General features: G+C 43.0%; 1 protein-coding gene across 1 annotated transcript in view; it reads right to left on the bottom strand.

Annotated features, from left to right (window-relative positions):
• LOC135388900 (neurobeachin-like protein 1) overlaps positions 1–12721 on the bottom strand; it is a 38352-nt gene that overhangs the window by 22238 nt on the left and 3393 nt on the right. Inside the window, exons 4-29 of the mRNA XM_064618774.1 lie at positions 12400–12481; positions 12163–12278; positions 11934–12019; positions 10946–11034; positions 10683–10856; positions 10506–10614; positions 10331–10431; positions 9288–9371; positions 8313–8411; positions 7985–8234; positions 7305–7402; positions 7145–7246; positions 6870–6991; positions 6610–6736; positions 6363–6482; positions 4505–4765; positions 4324–4423; positions 3953–4041; positions 3781–3873; positions 3529–3700; positions 3319–3458; positions 3050–3212; positions 2855–2957; positions 2592–2739; positions 1491–1649; positions 56–218 (exon numbers count right to left, since the gene is read on the bottom strand). Coding sequence (XP_064474844.1) covers positions 56–218; positions 1491–1649; positions 2592–2739; positions 2855–2957; positions 3050–3212; positions 3319–3458; positions 3529–3700; positions 3781–3873; positions 3953–4041; positions 4324–4423; positions 4505–4765; positions 6363–6482; positions 6610–6736; positions 6870–6991; positions 7145–7246; positions 7305–7402; positions 7985–8234; positions 8313–8411; positions 9288–9371; positions 10331–10431; positions 10506–10614; positions 10683–10856; positions 10946–11034; positions 11934–12019; positions 12163–12278; positions 12400–12481 — 3350 coding nt within the window. The remainder of the gene's footprint in view (positions 1–55; positions 219–1490; positions 1650–2591; positions 2740–2854; positions 2958–3049; positions 3213–3318; positions 3459–3528; positions 3701–3780; positions 3874–3952; positions 4042–4323; positions 4424–4504; positions 4766–6362; positions 6483–6609; positions 6737–6869; positions 6992–7144; positions 7247–7304; positions 7403–7984; positions 8235–8312; positions 8412–9287; positions 9372–10330; positions 10432–10505; positions 10615–10682; positions 10857–10945; positions 11035–11933; positions 12020–12162; positions 12279–12399; positions 12482–12721) is intronic.

The raw sequence follows: 12721 nt of genomic DNA, 5'->3' as shown, positions 1-12721 counted from the left end.
AAACTGATCACAAAAACGTGGTTCCACTTTTGCTCCGTGGGGAAAGCACACACACCTGTTGTGAGCACAAGGTCTACAAGCTCTTTGAGAACTTGAGTCGATGTATCTCCTGGTGGAGGCAGGAGGGAAGTCAGTGCAGCAAATCCCACATCCCAGAGTCGCAGGCGAACCTTAGACTTCTCGTACACTTTCTCGGACTTGAGCAATGCACAAAGTAACTGGAAAAAAAAAAGCAAGAAAATGAAGATTAAATTGGTACAACAGCAACAGCACCAACATCTCACAAACAACAACAACTTTATTGCGAGATGATAAATGGGGAGCTTCATCGCCAGGGGCAATACTCTGCCACATTGCTCTAGGTCTCTTAATCAGCTGGACTCTCGCACCCTCTCTCTCTCTCTCAAAATTGCTTGGTCCCTGGCCAAATCCAGCCCACCAACACTGTGCCCTCAAAGTTCTTTTCACCTTTTTGGACACCATAGGTCTTCGATCCTTATTGTGAAAGGGCTCATTATTTCATTCCCCACATCATCACAAACAGGAACCAGTAGGACTTGATGTTACCGGAAGAGAACATTTATTTACTTTCCCACGTTCTCTTCTCCCCATTGTGTCCCTCACATCGCTTTGGTATACCACGCGGATCAAGCATAATAAACATAAATTTAACAGACGTAGATTTTGTGACATAACAAGGTACCCAGCTTCCCAGATTTTTCTCCAATTCAAACGTATGTAATATTTTGTTTCAATGTAAAGGCTTTTCTTTATCCATATAATCGATGTAACAAGATCCTGTGACGAAGACGTAAAACCGTAAAAGCCAATTCCTCGTACTGCCAAATGTGGAGAAGTAGTAACTGTTTCTATTGCAGCGACATCAGTCCAGAAGGTAATCGTTTGGAAGCGGACAGCTTCCAGAAACTGTGGTGCGCTAATAGCCTGCAATATATGCAAAGTGGAGACAGGGCTCGGTTTAAAAAAGGGAGCCTGTTTGAGTGCGTTACAATAATGGCAGGTTCCTGTCTCTGCAGGAGAAGCTACGTACTGCACACAGACTAAAGTGACAGACTACTTTGTTAGTAGTTTTTTAGCGTAATAGTATGTCAGATGCATTAAGCGCTGTTCTGAATGTTTGAGAAGTTCCTCCTTTTGGCATTTTCGAATAATACTGGACAGTGAACAGTATTTTCCTACACGAAATCACACATACTCAATGAAAAAAAAAAAATTGGTACAACAAAGTTTCTTTAACATTTTTTTTTACTTCACTACATGACTGTTTAACTATAATAAAAAAATGGGGTGCTTATTTTTATCCTTTACAGATTTTTTTATACAAAGCTATGAGGGCAGCACAGATGTCATTTTTGCAATTGAGTTATACAGCCAGGCAGACATACTCTCGAAGGAAGTATGCAATACAAGATGACTAAAAATGTGTTAATTAGAAATGATAAAATAAACACCCTGTATCGGAAATTCACCTTGATAACTGTAACTTTTGCTTCATTACTGAGGTCCTGGTTCAGGAGGAGGCAGTAGAAGAGTTCTGCACAGTTAGGCTCATACAGCAGGAGCACTAGCTGGTCACGAGAAGTGGGGCTTTCCAGCAGCTGAAGCAAGAGCTCAAGGGCTTCACAAATCTATGAGGTAAGACACAATAAAGCTTCATTCACTATCAATTTACTAAATGACATTTAAAAGAAATATATGAATCGTATTCACAACCACAGAACTTGGTGCAATGGTACTCCCATCATACCAGCTATTCTTCACAGGAGACAGTAAGAATGCATGCTATCTATGAATGAGCTATGAATGAATGTATGCATTGTGTTTTAGGATGAAACCCAGTAGAACCCGTTTTTACCCCCGATTTGCATCGTCGTCACTTAAGGCCCAACCGCGTGAGGCATTTTGCGAGCGGCAGAACGCCGAGCTTTTCTCAGCGGGAAGTAACACGGACCTACAACGGCATATGGACGGCATCCAATGTGAACATTTCCGTAGCCTCTCAAAAAGAAAAAAAAAGGAACTCCAGATAACTTGATAAACACCCTTATTACAAGTGAAAAAGCCTCCAACACAGGTGATTTTGAGTGATAACATATTATAACGAGCAAGATACTGCAGCGGTGCGTACTCACAGAGTCATTTGTTGTGAATGTCGGTTCCGTTATTCACAAGGCACCCGAATACACAGAGTGAACGCAGCATTTTGGTTGACATCTTAAAAACATCTTAAACATCTTAGAAAATCGGGTAAAAGCCGAAATACCCCAAAAAGGAACTTGCCAAAATGCAAAATCGACCACTGATATGGACACTGAAGTACACAAAGGACCGCATATTCAGCTGATCACAATTTTACATTTCCTCAAATAAAACCAGATTTTTGCCACCTCCTCCACCCCAAATTTTTGAAAACAAAAACAGAGAGAAAAAAACAACAACTGAAAACACACTTGTGTAACTACAGTTGCACCACGAGGATTGTTTCCATGATTACAGTTACGAGCAACCAAGTAACGAAGAGCAGATATAAAAGCTGTAATAACGTTCAGCATGTATAATGCTGCACTCACCAGCTCCTCCTTCTTCTGCGAGAGAATGTAAGATACTAAGGCAGTTATATCCTGGACGTTCACATCACGAGACATGTAGAACTTGACGAGAGACAACACAGACTTGCGGATCATCTTCATATCCTCCTCCTCTGACCCACCACAGGCACTGCAAGAAGAGCAAAAGGAGGGGCAAAAGGAGAGGCAATTGTCCATGTTACAAAATCAAGCAACACACGACATACTACATCAAATACAAGTTACAAGAAAGAAAGAATGCACACCTATAGAACATCTGTGTAGCATCCAGAAGGAACTGTGGTCCATACTTCTTTCTGTAGTATTTCCTATCTTCTTTAATGATTGTGCTTATGTACTGAATATGGCCTGCAAAGGTATGACGGTAAGTCTACAGTACAGAACAAAAAGAACTTAACTCTCAGGATGTAAAATGTTCAAAATTAGAAGTGCTAGATTACCTATACGAACAGCAAAACTGCCACGGCTCCAAATGCGAAAGTCAAAAAGGATGTGTTTGCAGACAGCTTCCAGGAGGTCAGCAGAGTGGTCGGTCAGTGCTGCCCTCTCCACCAGCAATTGGGCAGCCATTAACACATTGACATCGATGCATTGGCTAGGAGCCTTTAGAAGAAGAAGAAATATTGAGAACGTGCGCAGTTAAAAATCTTCAAACTGTGGTATGCATAGGCACTTGACAATTAATTAATTTTTTCAAACACTTACTAACCTTTTGAAGTAGAACACCCAGAGTTGGCAGCCCTGAACGCAAGAGCAACCTCAGCTGGTTTTCTGGGCAGCCTTGCATCAGATATTGAATTACCATCAGTACTGTTGCCACCTGGTTCTGAGCCAGCTTCCAGTCTGTTGCTAAAAAATAGCATTCATATAATAAAATAAACACGCATAAGACATCTCAAAAAATGAAAAATTGAGCTACCAGGGGAGGAAAAGTTCCCTGCTGCGACACCGTTACTGGGTGTGTCGGGCATGGAACTTTTCAGCAGAAGTGATGATTCAAGATCTGCCAATAAGCTAGGGGTGACGGACTTCCAAGCGTTTTCTAGCAAAGGATAGAGCACCGGAAATCCACCAATCACACTGAGGGAATCCTGCATAGAAGAAAAGTCAGGCGTCAGTGATCGCTTTGATGCCGAAGGAGATTTAGCAATCAAGTGAAAGTGGAACAAACCTTTGCATTTAGGCTGTGCCAGATTCGACCCTGGACGTGCCCATCATATTGACCGGAGGGAGCCAAGTTTGTGCATGCTTCTTCTGTAGAGGCCTACAATGAATTTTACGAGCATTAGTTAGACTCGTAAATTGACTAGTAGGAAGCAGCTCGAAGTGTCACTGCAGATTACCTTGGCATCATAGAACACTACCAGTTTTGAAGTCAAGTCAGCCAACTCTAGGTCACTTTCATCTTGAAACAGTGTGCTGCTATTAGGTCCTGCAACGAAGTGACAAAACGAAATAGTTTGGAAACACGTGCCACATCACTGGGCCCCTCGTCTATTGAGGATAAATTTAAATAAATTTTTTTTCGTAGCAACACCATCCTGTTTGGAGCTTCATGACAAGGGTTCAAAACGTGAGGATGTTGACACAGGTTTGTTGGTCACCAATAAGAAACAACAAGAACTTTATTTTGAGACGATGAACGGGGAGTTTAAATAAATAATAAATAAAGCTTTTAACTAACAAGAAATAAGGGAATTCGGTTTATACAAACCTTCATTGTAAAGCTTCTTCACTTGACCCGGGTTAAGTGATTCTGAAAATATACACAGTGTGGCCACCTGACCGCCCATGGCCTCCGGACACCCCCACACCTGGAAGAGAGGCACAGAGAACAAAAGCTCGAGCAAAGCATTCTGGTGGCCACACAGTAGCCTACAAAGACGATCCCCCACCTGTTGAACCTCCTGAGTCGGTGTCGCAATGACAGCCGGGTCAGGTGCAGAGGAACCTCGTAACTGCACTGCAGCAGACGGTGCAAATGACAGGAGCCGCTCTGCACCTCCCCAGGTCAGTAACTGTCCAAGAGCGCGGCCAGACCCACGGGTTTCTTTTCCAGAAGGCGTGGCTGTGTTATCACCGTTTGCTGTCGAATCCCCTCCAGCGCACGGAGACTGGTCTCCTCGATTACCCAGACCCACGTGGCAGCGACAGAACTGTGATTACATATCTAGCATGAGTGCAACGTCTTTTCCGGGCATAGGACTGTGCAAATAGCAGGAATGTAGAGCCCGGCCAAACTTCTTTAGAACAAATGCCCTTTTTGACAAAAAGACCAGTTTTTGAGGCTTCAAATGGGATCCACATCCATCCACTTAGTGTCTGATATAGACTCTTTCATTAGTTCGTTATGCAGTCGTTATAAATTTTGCTATGGTTTGCAATATACCATGTTATTTTGTGATTCTGCCTCCGTATATTGTAGTTTACATGAGGTGCGTATCAACGAAAGTTCATACAATGTGAAATTATTGCAAATTTCATCTAGAGAAGTTGTGTTTACAACATTTTTTTCCCCCAGTCTCCCGAACTCTGTCATACAGAAATTTGACGGTACTAGACGAATATCAAATAATTAAGTGCTAGCATGATGATTTCATACACTAATGTTTACTGTACAGCGCTGGTCAAAAGTTCACGGAACACGCACCGGCGCATTCCTTCCTCAGTGTGACACGCTAGCAGAGAATGGGAGAGCACGGACTTAGACATTTGACTGAGTAATCCGTCACTGTTTGCAAGTCCCTACAGCGCCTTCTGCTGCTAGTATGTCACTCCGAGGAAGGAATGCGCCAGTGTGTGTTCCGTAAACTCTTGTCCAGCACTGTAAACTCAGCACTGTAAACTCAGTACTGCGGTTGTACGGTCATAATGACATTTTCGTGTCATTATGTGAGCAGCCGCAGGCCCATCGTTCACCCTTCCAGGACTGATTCAGGAGCATGCACTCTGCTCTGTTAACTATCCGCAACTGATACAATATAAGTAGAGCCTGGGGTTTTCGGGAAATATTTTTTTCTAAATTTGGGGGTAAAAATCAGGTAAATAAATATGTGCTCTAAACTCATGCAAATTAGGGTGGAAAAACTTCCAGTATGCTAAATTCGGGGAGAAATCGGACTTGGTAACTCAAACTAACTGTCCTGGTTTTGTACAAATGGTGATGTAACTGTGTTTGCTGCCAAACAAGTTAGTGCGCATTCCTACAGACGTCTCAGTGGGTTGCAATTTGCCGGGTAAAAATCGGGTTTCAGCCTTAAGAGGTAACCTTCTACACAGGGTGCAAATTCGGGCAAGAATCGGGTAAAACCTTAAAACGTCAGGATCGAAATATAAGTAGAGCCAGAGGTTTTCGGGAAATTTTTTTTTTTAATTTGGGGGGTAAAAATCGGATAAATAAACATGTGCAGTAAATTCATGCGAATTCGAGTGGAAGAACTTCCAGTATGCTAAATTCAGGGAGAAATCGGGTTCAGTTACTCAAACTAACTGTAGTGGTTTGGTACAAATGGTGATGTAACTGCATCTGCTACGAAACAATTCAGTTAGTGCCTTCCTACAGACATCGCAGTGAGGGCAGTTTGCCGGGTAAAAATCGTGTTTCACCCTAAAAGGGCAACCTTCTATTCGGGGTGCAAATTCAGGGAAGAATCGGGTAAAACCTCAAAACGTCAGGCTCTAAATATAAGCTGTAAAATAATTAGACAGCCCTAATAAAAAGCCCTCGCTAGGCATGTAACGTGAAGCACCAACCTCAGTAAAAGATGGTAACTTTAGCTGCACACTTGCTCTCCGTTTGCTATCGACGAAAACGCTGAGATTGCCACTGCCAAAGGGATGTCGGGCTGGACTGTGGCATATGTCCAAACAGTGCTGAAACAGAGCAAGGATACTAGATGGTGACACCGTCCAGGCATGGAGAATCAAATGCTGCGGATCTACGCCTCACTACAAAGCAACCATGCGTAAACTGATAGACGTACGATTGCTCCCCACATACCCAGGCTTCATCGTCGATGCGGTCTCCCAAAATCGCAAAGTGCTCCTTCTTGTTAGTCACGGCCACAACCAATTCACCGCGCGCTGTGAGGAATGCTTCCAATACAGATCCAGCGGTCAAGTGAAACCTGGAAATTGTAATGTCAAAAGTTGCACTTCGCTGTTCAAAGGTTGAAAGAAACAATGCATACAGCATATTCAGTATATTCAGCTGAATTCAGCATACAACGAGGCAACTTGCTAGAGTGACCTGAACAACACCTGTATAATTGTCGACGATGGCTGTTGCGTTCTTTCTTCCACGCGTACTCATCAAAGCGAACCCAGGCGTGAAAGCTGAACCCATACCCAGGCCATTTCTTGATTGAAGGTATCTCTATGCCCTGCACAAACACAACAAACCGCTGAACTTTCATCCAAGAATTACCTTTATGAATAATAAACTCGCAAAAAATATTCAAGAAGTCCCATAGGGAGGCACGTAGAGATTGTAAAAAAAAAAATTACTTTCCCCGAGGGCCCGCAATACAACCTACCTCCTTTGACCCACAAAAGTCGAAGAAATGAGACACCCGTGGCCACACGTCTCCTTTCACCATGCACGTTAGGGCATACGTCACAGGAAGAACATACGGATTCTGGAAGGAATAAGAAACAGTGCGTTACATCTCTCAAGAGTAACATTAATCCTGGTACCTGTTCTTGTCCATCATGCAGTAAAGCAAACAGTGCTTTCAGCTCCTGTGGTGTCACAGAGCATGATCCGAGGTTGACCAGAAACCTCAAAAGACGCCCTGCAAAGATATGAAGAGCGGTGCCTCAAATCATTTCAGAACTATGCTGTAGACAGTTACATATTTTACAGCGGCAGCTGTTAACAGGGAGGTATCGGGAAATGGCTGTGGTTGTATGACAAAAGCCTTCGCTTCTTCGGTCTTCTTCTTCTATCTGTTGACGGTCGGCTTTGGTGATGCAAAACAAGTTAGCTTAATCTAAAGTTAATAAAGGCAGTTTTGACATAGTCAGAGACGGGTAGGTACGTTGTCCCAGAAAGTGTCCCGATTTTCCAGCATTTCCTGTCCCATTTTTGTCCAGATTTTAGTAATATTTTCGTCACACTAATCCCAGCTCTACCCATTACCACCCACTTCACAGATCACAAGGCAGTACTCGTCACTCTAAAGTAGTTGTGCATATACTATAAGTGTCATACATAGAAGTGTCAACACACAACAGCTACCGCTGAAATTCACATTACACAATCGTAACTGTCCCATATTTTTTTCTTTGGCAGATTGAGTCTTAAAAAGCTGTGGCAGCTTTGTAAACTTGATACTACGAAGAAACAGAAATGAAAAACCTGGGCACCTACTCACCTGCAGCTTTACCGTAGAGTTGCCGATCTCCAATATGACTTAATGGGGCAATTGTTGCCAAGACAAGGCCTCCACGACATGCTGTGTGACGTGCCCGTGACCCCTTCTCTGCCAGCGTAGCCACTTCGTTTGCTAAAAGGAACTGCTTCTCGGGACTTTCCAGGGTCGGAACCCACCGCACAAGTTGTACTGCTAAGGTGATATTGCGTAGCGCACTGTCAGAATCATCCCGCGGAATCCTTTCAACAACCTAAGGGGAACAACAACAAATTGTATTGTTGTATGCGAGAAATTTGGATGCCCAGTGAGTACACAAACTATACTGAACCCATTCCAGCAACGACTCCATTGTGTCCTGATGAGGGTCCCCTAACCTCTGCAGGGTACCCAGCAACATCCGATAGCCCAACATTCCTGCAAACGGCTTCTGAAACAACGGGAAAAAGAGAAAAAAAAAAGAAACTCTGTGGGTCAGGCCATGCGACATTCAACCTCAACACACTTAAGCCAGTTAAACATTTCTTGAAGATGCACATATCTCTAAGTGCATTCTTAGCACAGGTGTCTGTGAATAATGCAGCCTTATATACAGGAATTGAGTAGTATTATCATTTGATATCCAACTGCAATTTTGACTACATTAACTATTATAATGGGATGGTCTTGCACAGATCGGGTGATTCCGAACCCTTTCTGACTTGATTCCAAAATGAAACGAGCTGAATGAAATTCAAAATTTCAAATACGAATCGGATATCTGATGCTATTAGAATGTTATTCGCAAACTACTTTCATCATTCCAAATTTTCGAATATTTTTCGAATAGTACTGAAGCGAGGTGGCGCTATCGCCATTCTGCAAGTGGGCTTCGCCTCACTGCACCCAAGAGTTAGGTGAAGCCCACTTCACGTTATTGCCATTGTTTGTTTTTTTTGGCTCCGTTCTACAAGTCGGCTGCACATCATTACACTCCGGTGCTACGTGAAGCCCGCTTTACACTGCGTACAGTATTCCGTCACTATAGTCGACAACTTCTGTGACCCCATGTTCAACACTGTACTCTGGGCACTGCATGTTCCAGCAAACGTACTCTCAACTTTCATAGTTGTGTTCAGTAACAGATGAGAATATGTGCAGTTTCTAAAATATGTATATGTAATACATAATACGCATATAATACATATACGTATTGCATTCGAGTACTCCATTTACAGTCTCCTACGCTATGCATCTGTATTACAAGTTTCATTACGTGAACAACTACACTCTGAAATCATAAACTATTATCAACCATTTCACTTACTTCCGCCGTAGGATAGCTCCTAAGAAAGATGTGGAGGAGGCGTACAGTTGATGCAGCCACCCGCTGTGCGCTAATTCCAATCAGCTGAGTGCAGAAAAAGATGGTATTACTTCGATGCTACAATTTAGGCAACATTATGCAAGGCGTTTCGCCTAAAAACTATAGTACTTGTCTAAAAACTATAGGGTCAACTGTATTTATCTTTGATGAACTTTTGTCATGACTTACGGGCACTTTGATTTATTTTCAGCCACAAGTAATTGCATTTTCTCAATTAAACTCAGTTCGCCAAGTCAATGTATGTAATATTTTCTTGTCAGAAACAGAAAGTGCATGTCACAGTGTCCCTTCCGTTACAAAATCCACTCGTTGCTACGATGGTAATGAAACCGACGTAAAAAAAGAATTTGAGATATCTGTCATTTCAAGACACACAAATAACCTCCATAGCCTTTAGTTCTCCATTAAGCAGTGGTGCAAGAAGGACATGGACCTTCCCATTCAGCTTCATTTTATCTGCTTTTGCTGATAGCGGCAGAAGCATGAACATTTACAGAGTTTACAGTGCTTACACACATAACAATGCCAACTTATCTGAAACAACAGTGAGAAGGAAGCAGAAAGAGTCAGGCCACCATTTTCTTCTGCCGCCCCTTGCATTAAGCTGACATAAAACTGACAACCAGACGACACTTTTCACATTTTCGCACGAGTTCTCGCTTTCTTTTTTTTTTATCCTGTATCCTGTACCTGTAGTAGGGAATGTGAATGTAATCTATGATAGAATGTGGTAAATTCAACATGCGCTTTCTGTTTCTGGCATAAAAAAAAAAAAAAAAAGTCACGTTGACCTGACAAACTGTGCAGTTCAATTGAGAAAATTCAATTTCTCGTGACTGAAAATCGATCGAAGTATTCATAAGCCATGGCAAAAGTTTTACCGAAGATGAATACCGCCAACCCCGTACTTTTCAGACAAGCAGATTTTTAAACAGAATTTCGTGACACATTACGTGAAATGCTCAGTAGTAGGGTGGACGTACTTTGGTTCCGTGCAAAGAGCGAAGGAGGCACTTCACAAGTTCGTTGTCATGGAGGATTTTGCCAAGCGCTGCATCACGGCTCACCAACTCTCGAAGGCACGCTGCGTGTACAAGACACGCGAATTTACCTCCTGCATTCGGTATCGAGGGTATACTAGGAAATTGAGAAACTAACCTAGCAACCCAATCACTGTATCAACTTGGTTGGGCTTTTCTTCTTCTCCCATCAGTTCTGATAGCACTCCCAACATATGGCTCACTAGGTTGTCAGGGCTCACTTTCCTCTGTAACACGCAAGACAGAACAATTTCTTTCTGCTGCATGCTCCTACGAAGTAGCGGTACGACAATACCTGATGCACGGGCAAGGCGGTTAAGGCCGAAATGGCTCGCAGGAGACAACGCCCTGCAGCCGCCCGGACAGTTGGAGGGACGACATGGGTTCCGTCTCCTTGAGTGGATCCCCTTAGACACGATATTAGCAACATCGACACAGTGTCCTCACTTAAAGCTACCTGTGCATTGTGCTGAAATGATAGTAAGTTCGTATTAGCTGATTCTGACATTTCATGTTACGGATAAAAAACATGATTACTGTTTACGTAATTATACTTACTTGAGCACCGCTCATGATGGCACCAAATAAATGAACTAATTTCAATTGCACGGATTCAGGGAGCATATAGGGTTTGGAATGTAGACAGTCTGAAAAAGAGAAAAAAAGTGAGGCTTTCATGGCACTGCATGAATAGTAATACACATCAAAACATCCTAGGGTTAAAATCACCTGCTACCTGTACGTGCTATTGAAATCGTTGCTTCAGTCACGACTTTGTTAACATTACTGAATCAAACCCAAAGGTGAACCTCATGAACGTTAGTTAGACCTCTGCACAGACCACCTTTTCTGGGCCTTCCTGGTTTTATGCGGCAAAGATCGACCTGAAGACTCAGCGAATAGAGTTCTGCTTAGCATTTTCAGCCGTGATTTATGCAATTCAAGCGCTTCTCAAACAAATTGATAAGTAAATTTCTAAGAAGACACGACCACAAACATACAAGAACACCCAGTTCAGCACCGCAACAGCCTGAGGCCAAAGCAAATCCGGAACACATGCGAGCAAGCTCATTATTGTCACACTACAAGTTTTTGTGGAGTTAGAGGATGTTGTTGACAAACTTCTTACAGTCCCTACCCCTGTCAACAAGCTTTGCAAGCGTGCCTGTAAAAGATGCGAGGAGTCAGGAGCCATGTGAAGTGGCTTTGAGAAGAATCTACAGGGTCAGGCAGAGCATGGGCTTACTTGCTCTGCCAACTAAAGTAACCGATTGTTCTGTGCCACGTTTGTGCACACCATTACAGTGATTCTTCCCTTGACATTTCCTGCACATTTATGTGTTTGAGTTTTGTTTTCTCCGTCGATTCAAACACACAACTCTGACGGGAATCGAGCGTCAGTTCCAGTTACACGGAAGCTCGATTTAATCAGGCTTGAATTGACGACATCGCACTACATCGTGTTTCTGACTGTATGTGGATGATTCTGCCTTGATGCGACAGGTGCTTGCTTTTGCGTTCCCCTCTAACATCTTCAATTACTCACCGTAGAGGAATGGCATCACTTCCAGATGAAGATTTGAGGCTTGGCACCTTTGCATCAATTTTGATATGGCAGCACCCTGCAGATCTCTGTGGAAAAGCAAAAGTTCTTGTGACTCATCCAGCATTGGAATGAAACGCACGATGCGGGACAGAAGTTTACGGAACACGTGAACAGCGTATTCCGTAAACTTTTGTCCAGCACTGTAAAAGGTTGACAAAGATTACCTTACCCAGCCCAGGTATTCTGCCAAACCCTACATGGATCATAGAGCAGCTCTAGGAACTGTAACACGGTCAACAAAAACTGTGCTGCTCCCTCTTCTGCATCTTGCTGCTGTTGAACACACTGCAAGGACAGAACAAGTGGTTGCGATTTAAATTTTTTACAAATGTAATTGTTGCATGACACACGCACTAAAGCAATCACCATGAACTGCTGCAAGCATGCCCTGCAAAATTTGCTGTACCTGATTGACGACCGCAGACGATATTGCCATGCCAAGTGGCACGGCCGAGCTTGCCGCTACAAAGGGTAGGTTGCTTTGATTGCTGCAAATGACCAAGTAACACAATGTATGTGACATCGCCGTCTTACTTTAACAACTTCGACATTTTATCGAAGCTTGGGAATTGCTTCATGCAGTTGCATGCAGGAATGTCGCAAATGATTGATTCTACTTTCAAGATGTTTCAATTTTTTTTTTCTTCATGTAAGGTTAATTGTGTACCGTATGCTGAAACACTTTTTATCAACCATGTTCTGATGGCACAATGTTAGGTCCATGACAT

The sequence above is a fragment of the Ornithodoros turicata genome, chromosome 3 (genome assembly GCF_037126465.1).
Source record: "Ornithodoros turicata isolate Travis chromosome 3, ASM3712646v1, whole genome shotgun sequence".
Classification (NCBI taxonomy): domain Eukaryota; kingdom Metazoa; phylum Arthropoda; class Arachnida; order Ixodida; family Argasidae; genus Ornithodoros; species Ornithodoros turicata.
The sequence above is the reverse complement of the archived record's forward strand: the minus strand, read 5'-3'. Positions and strand labels throughout refer to the sequence as shown.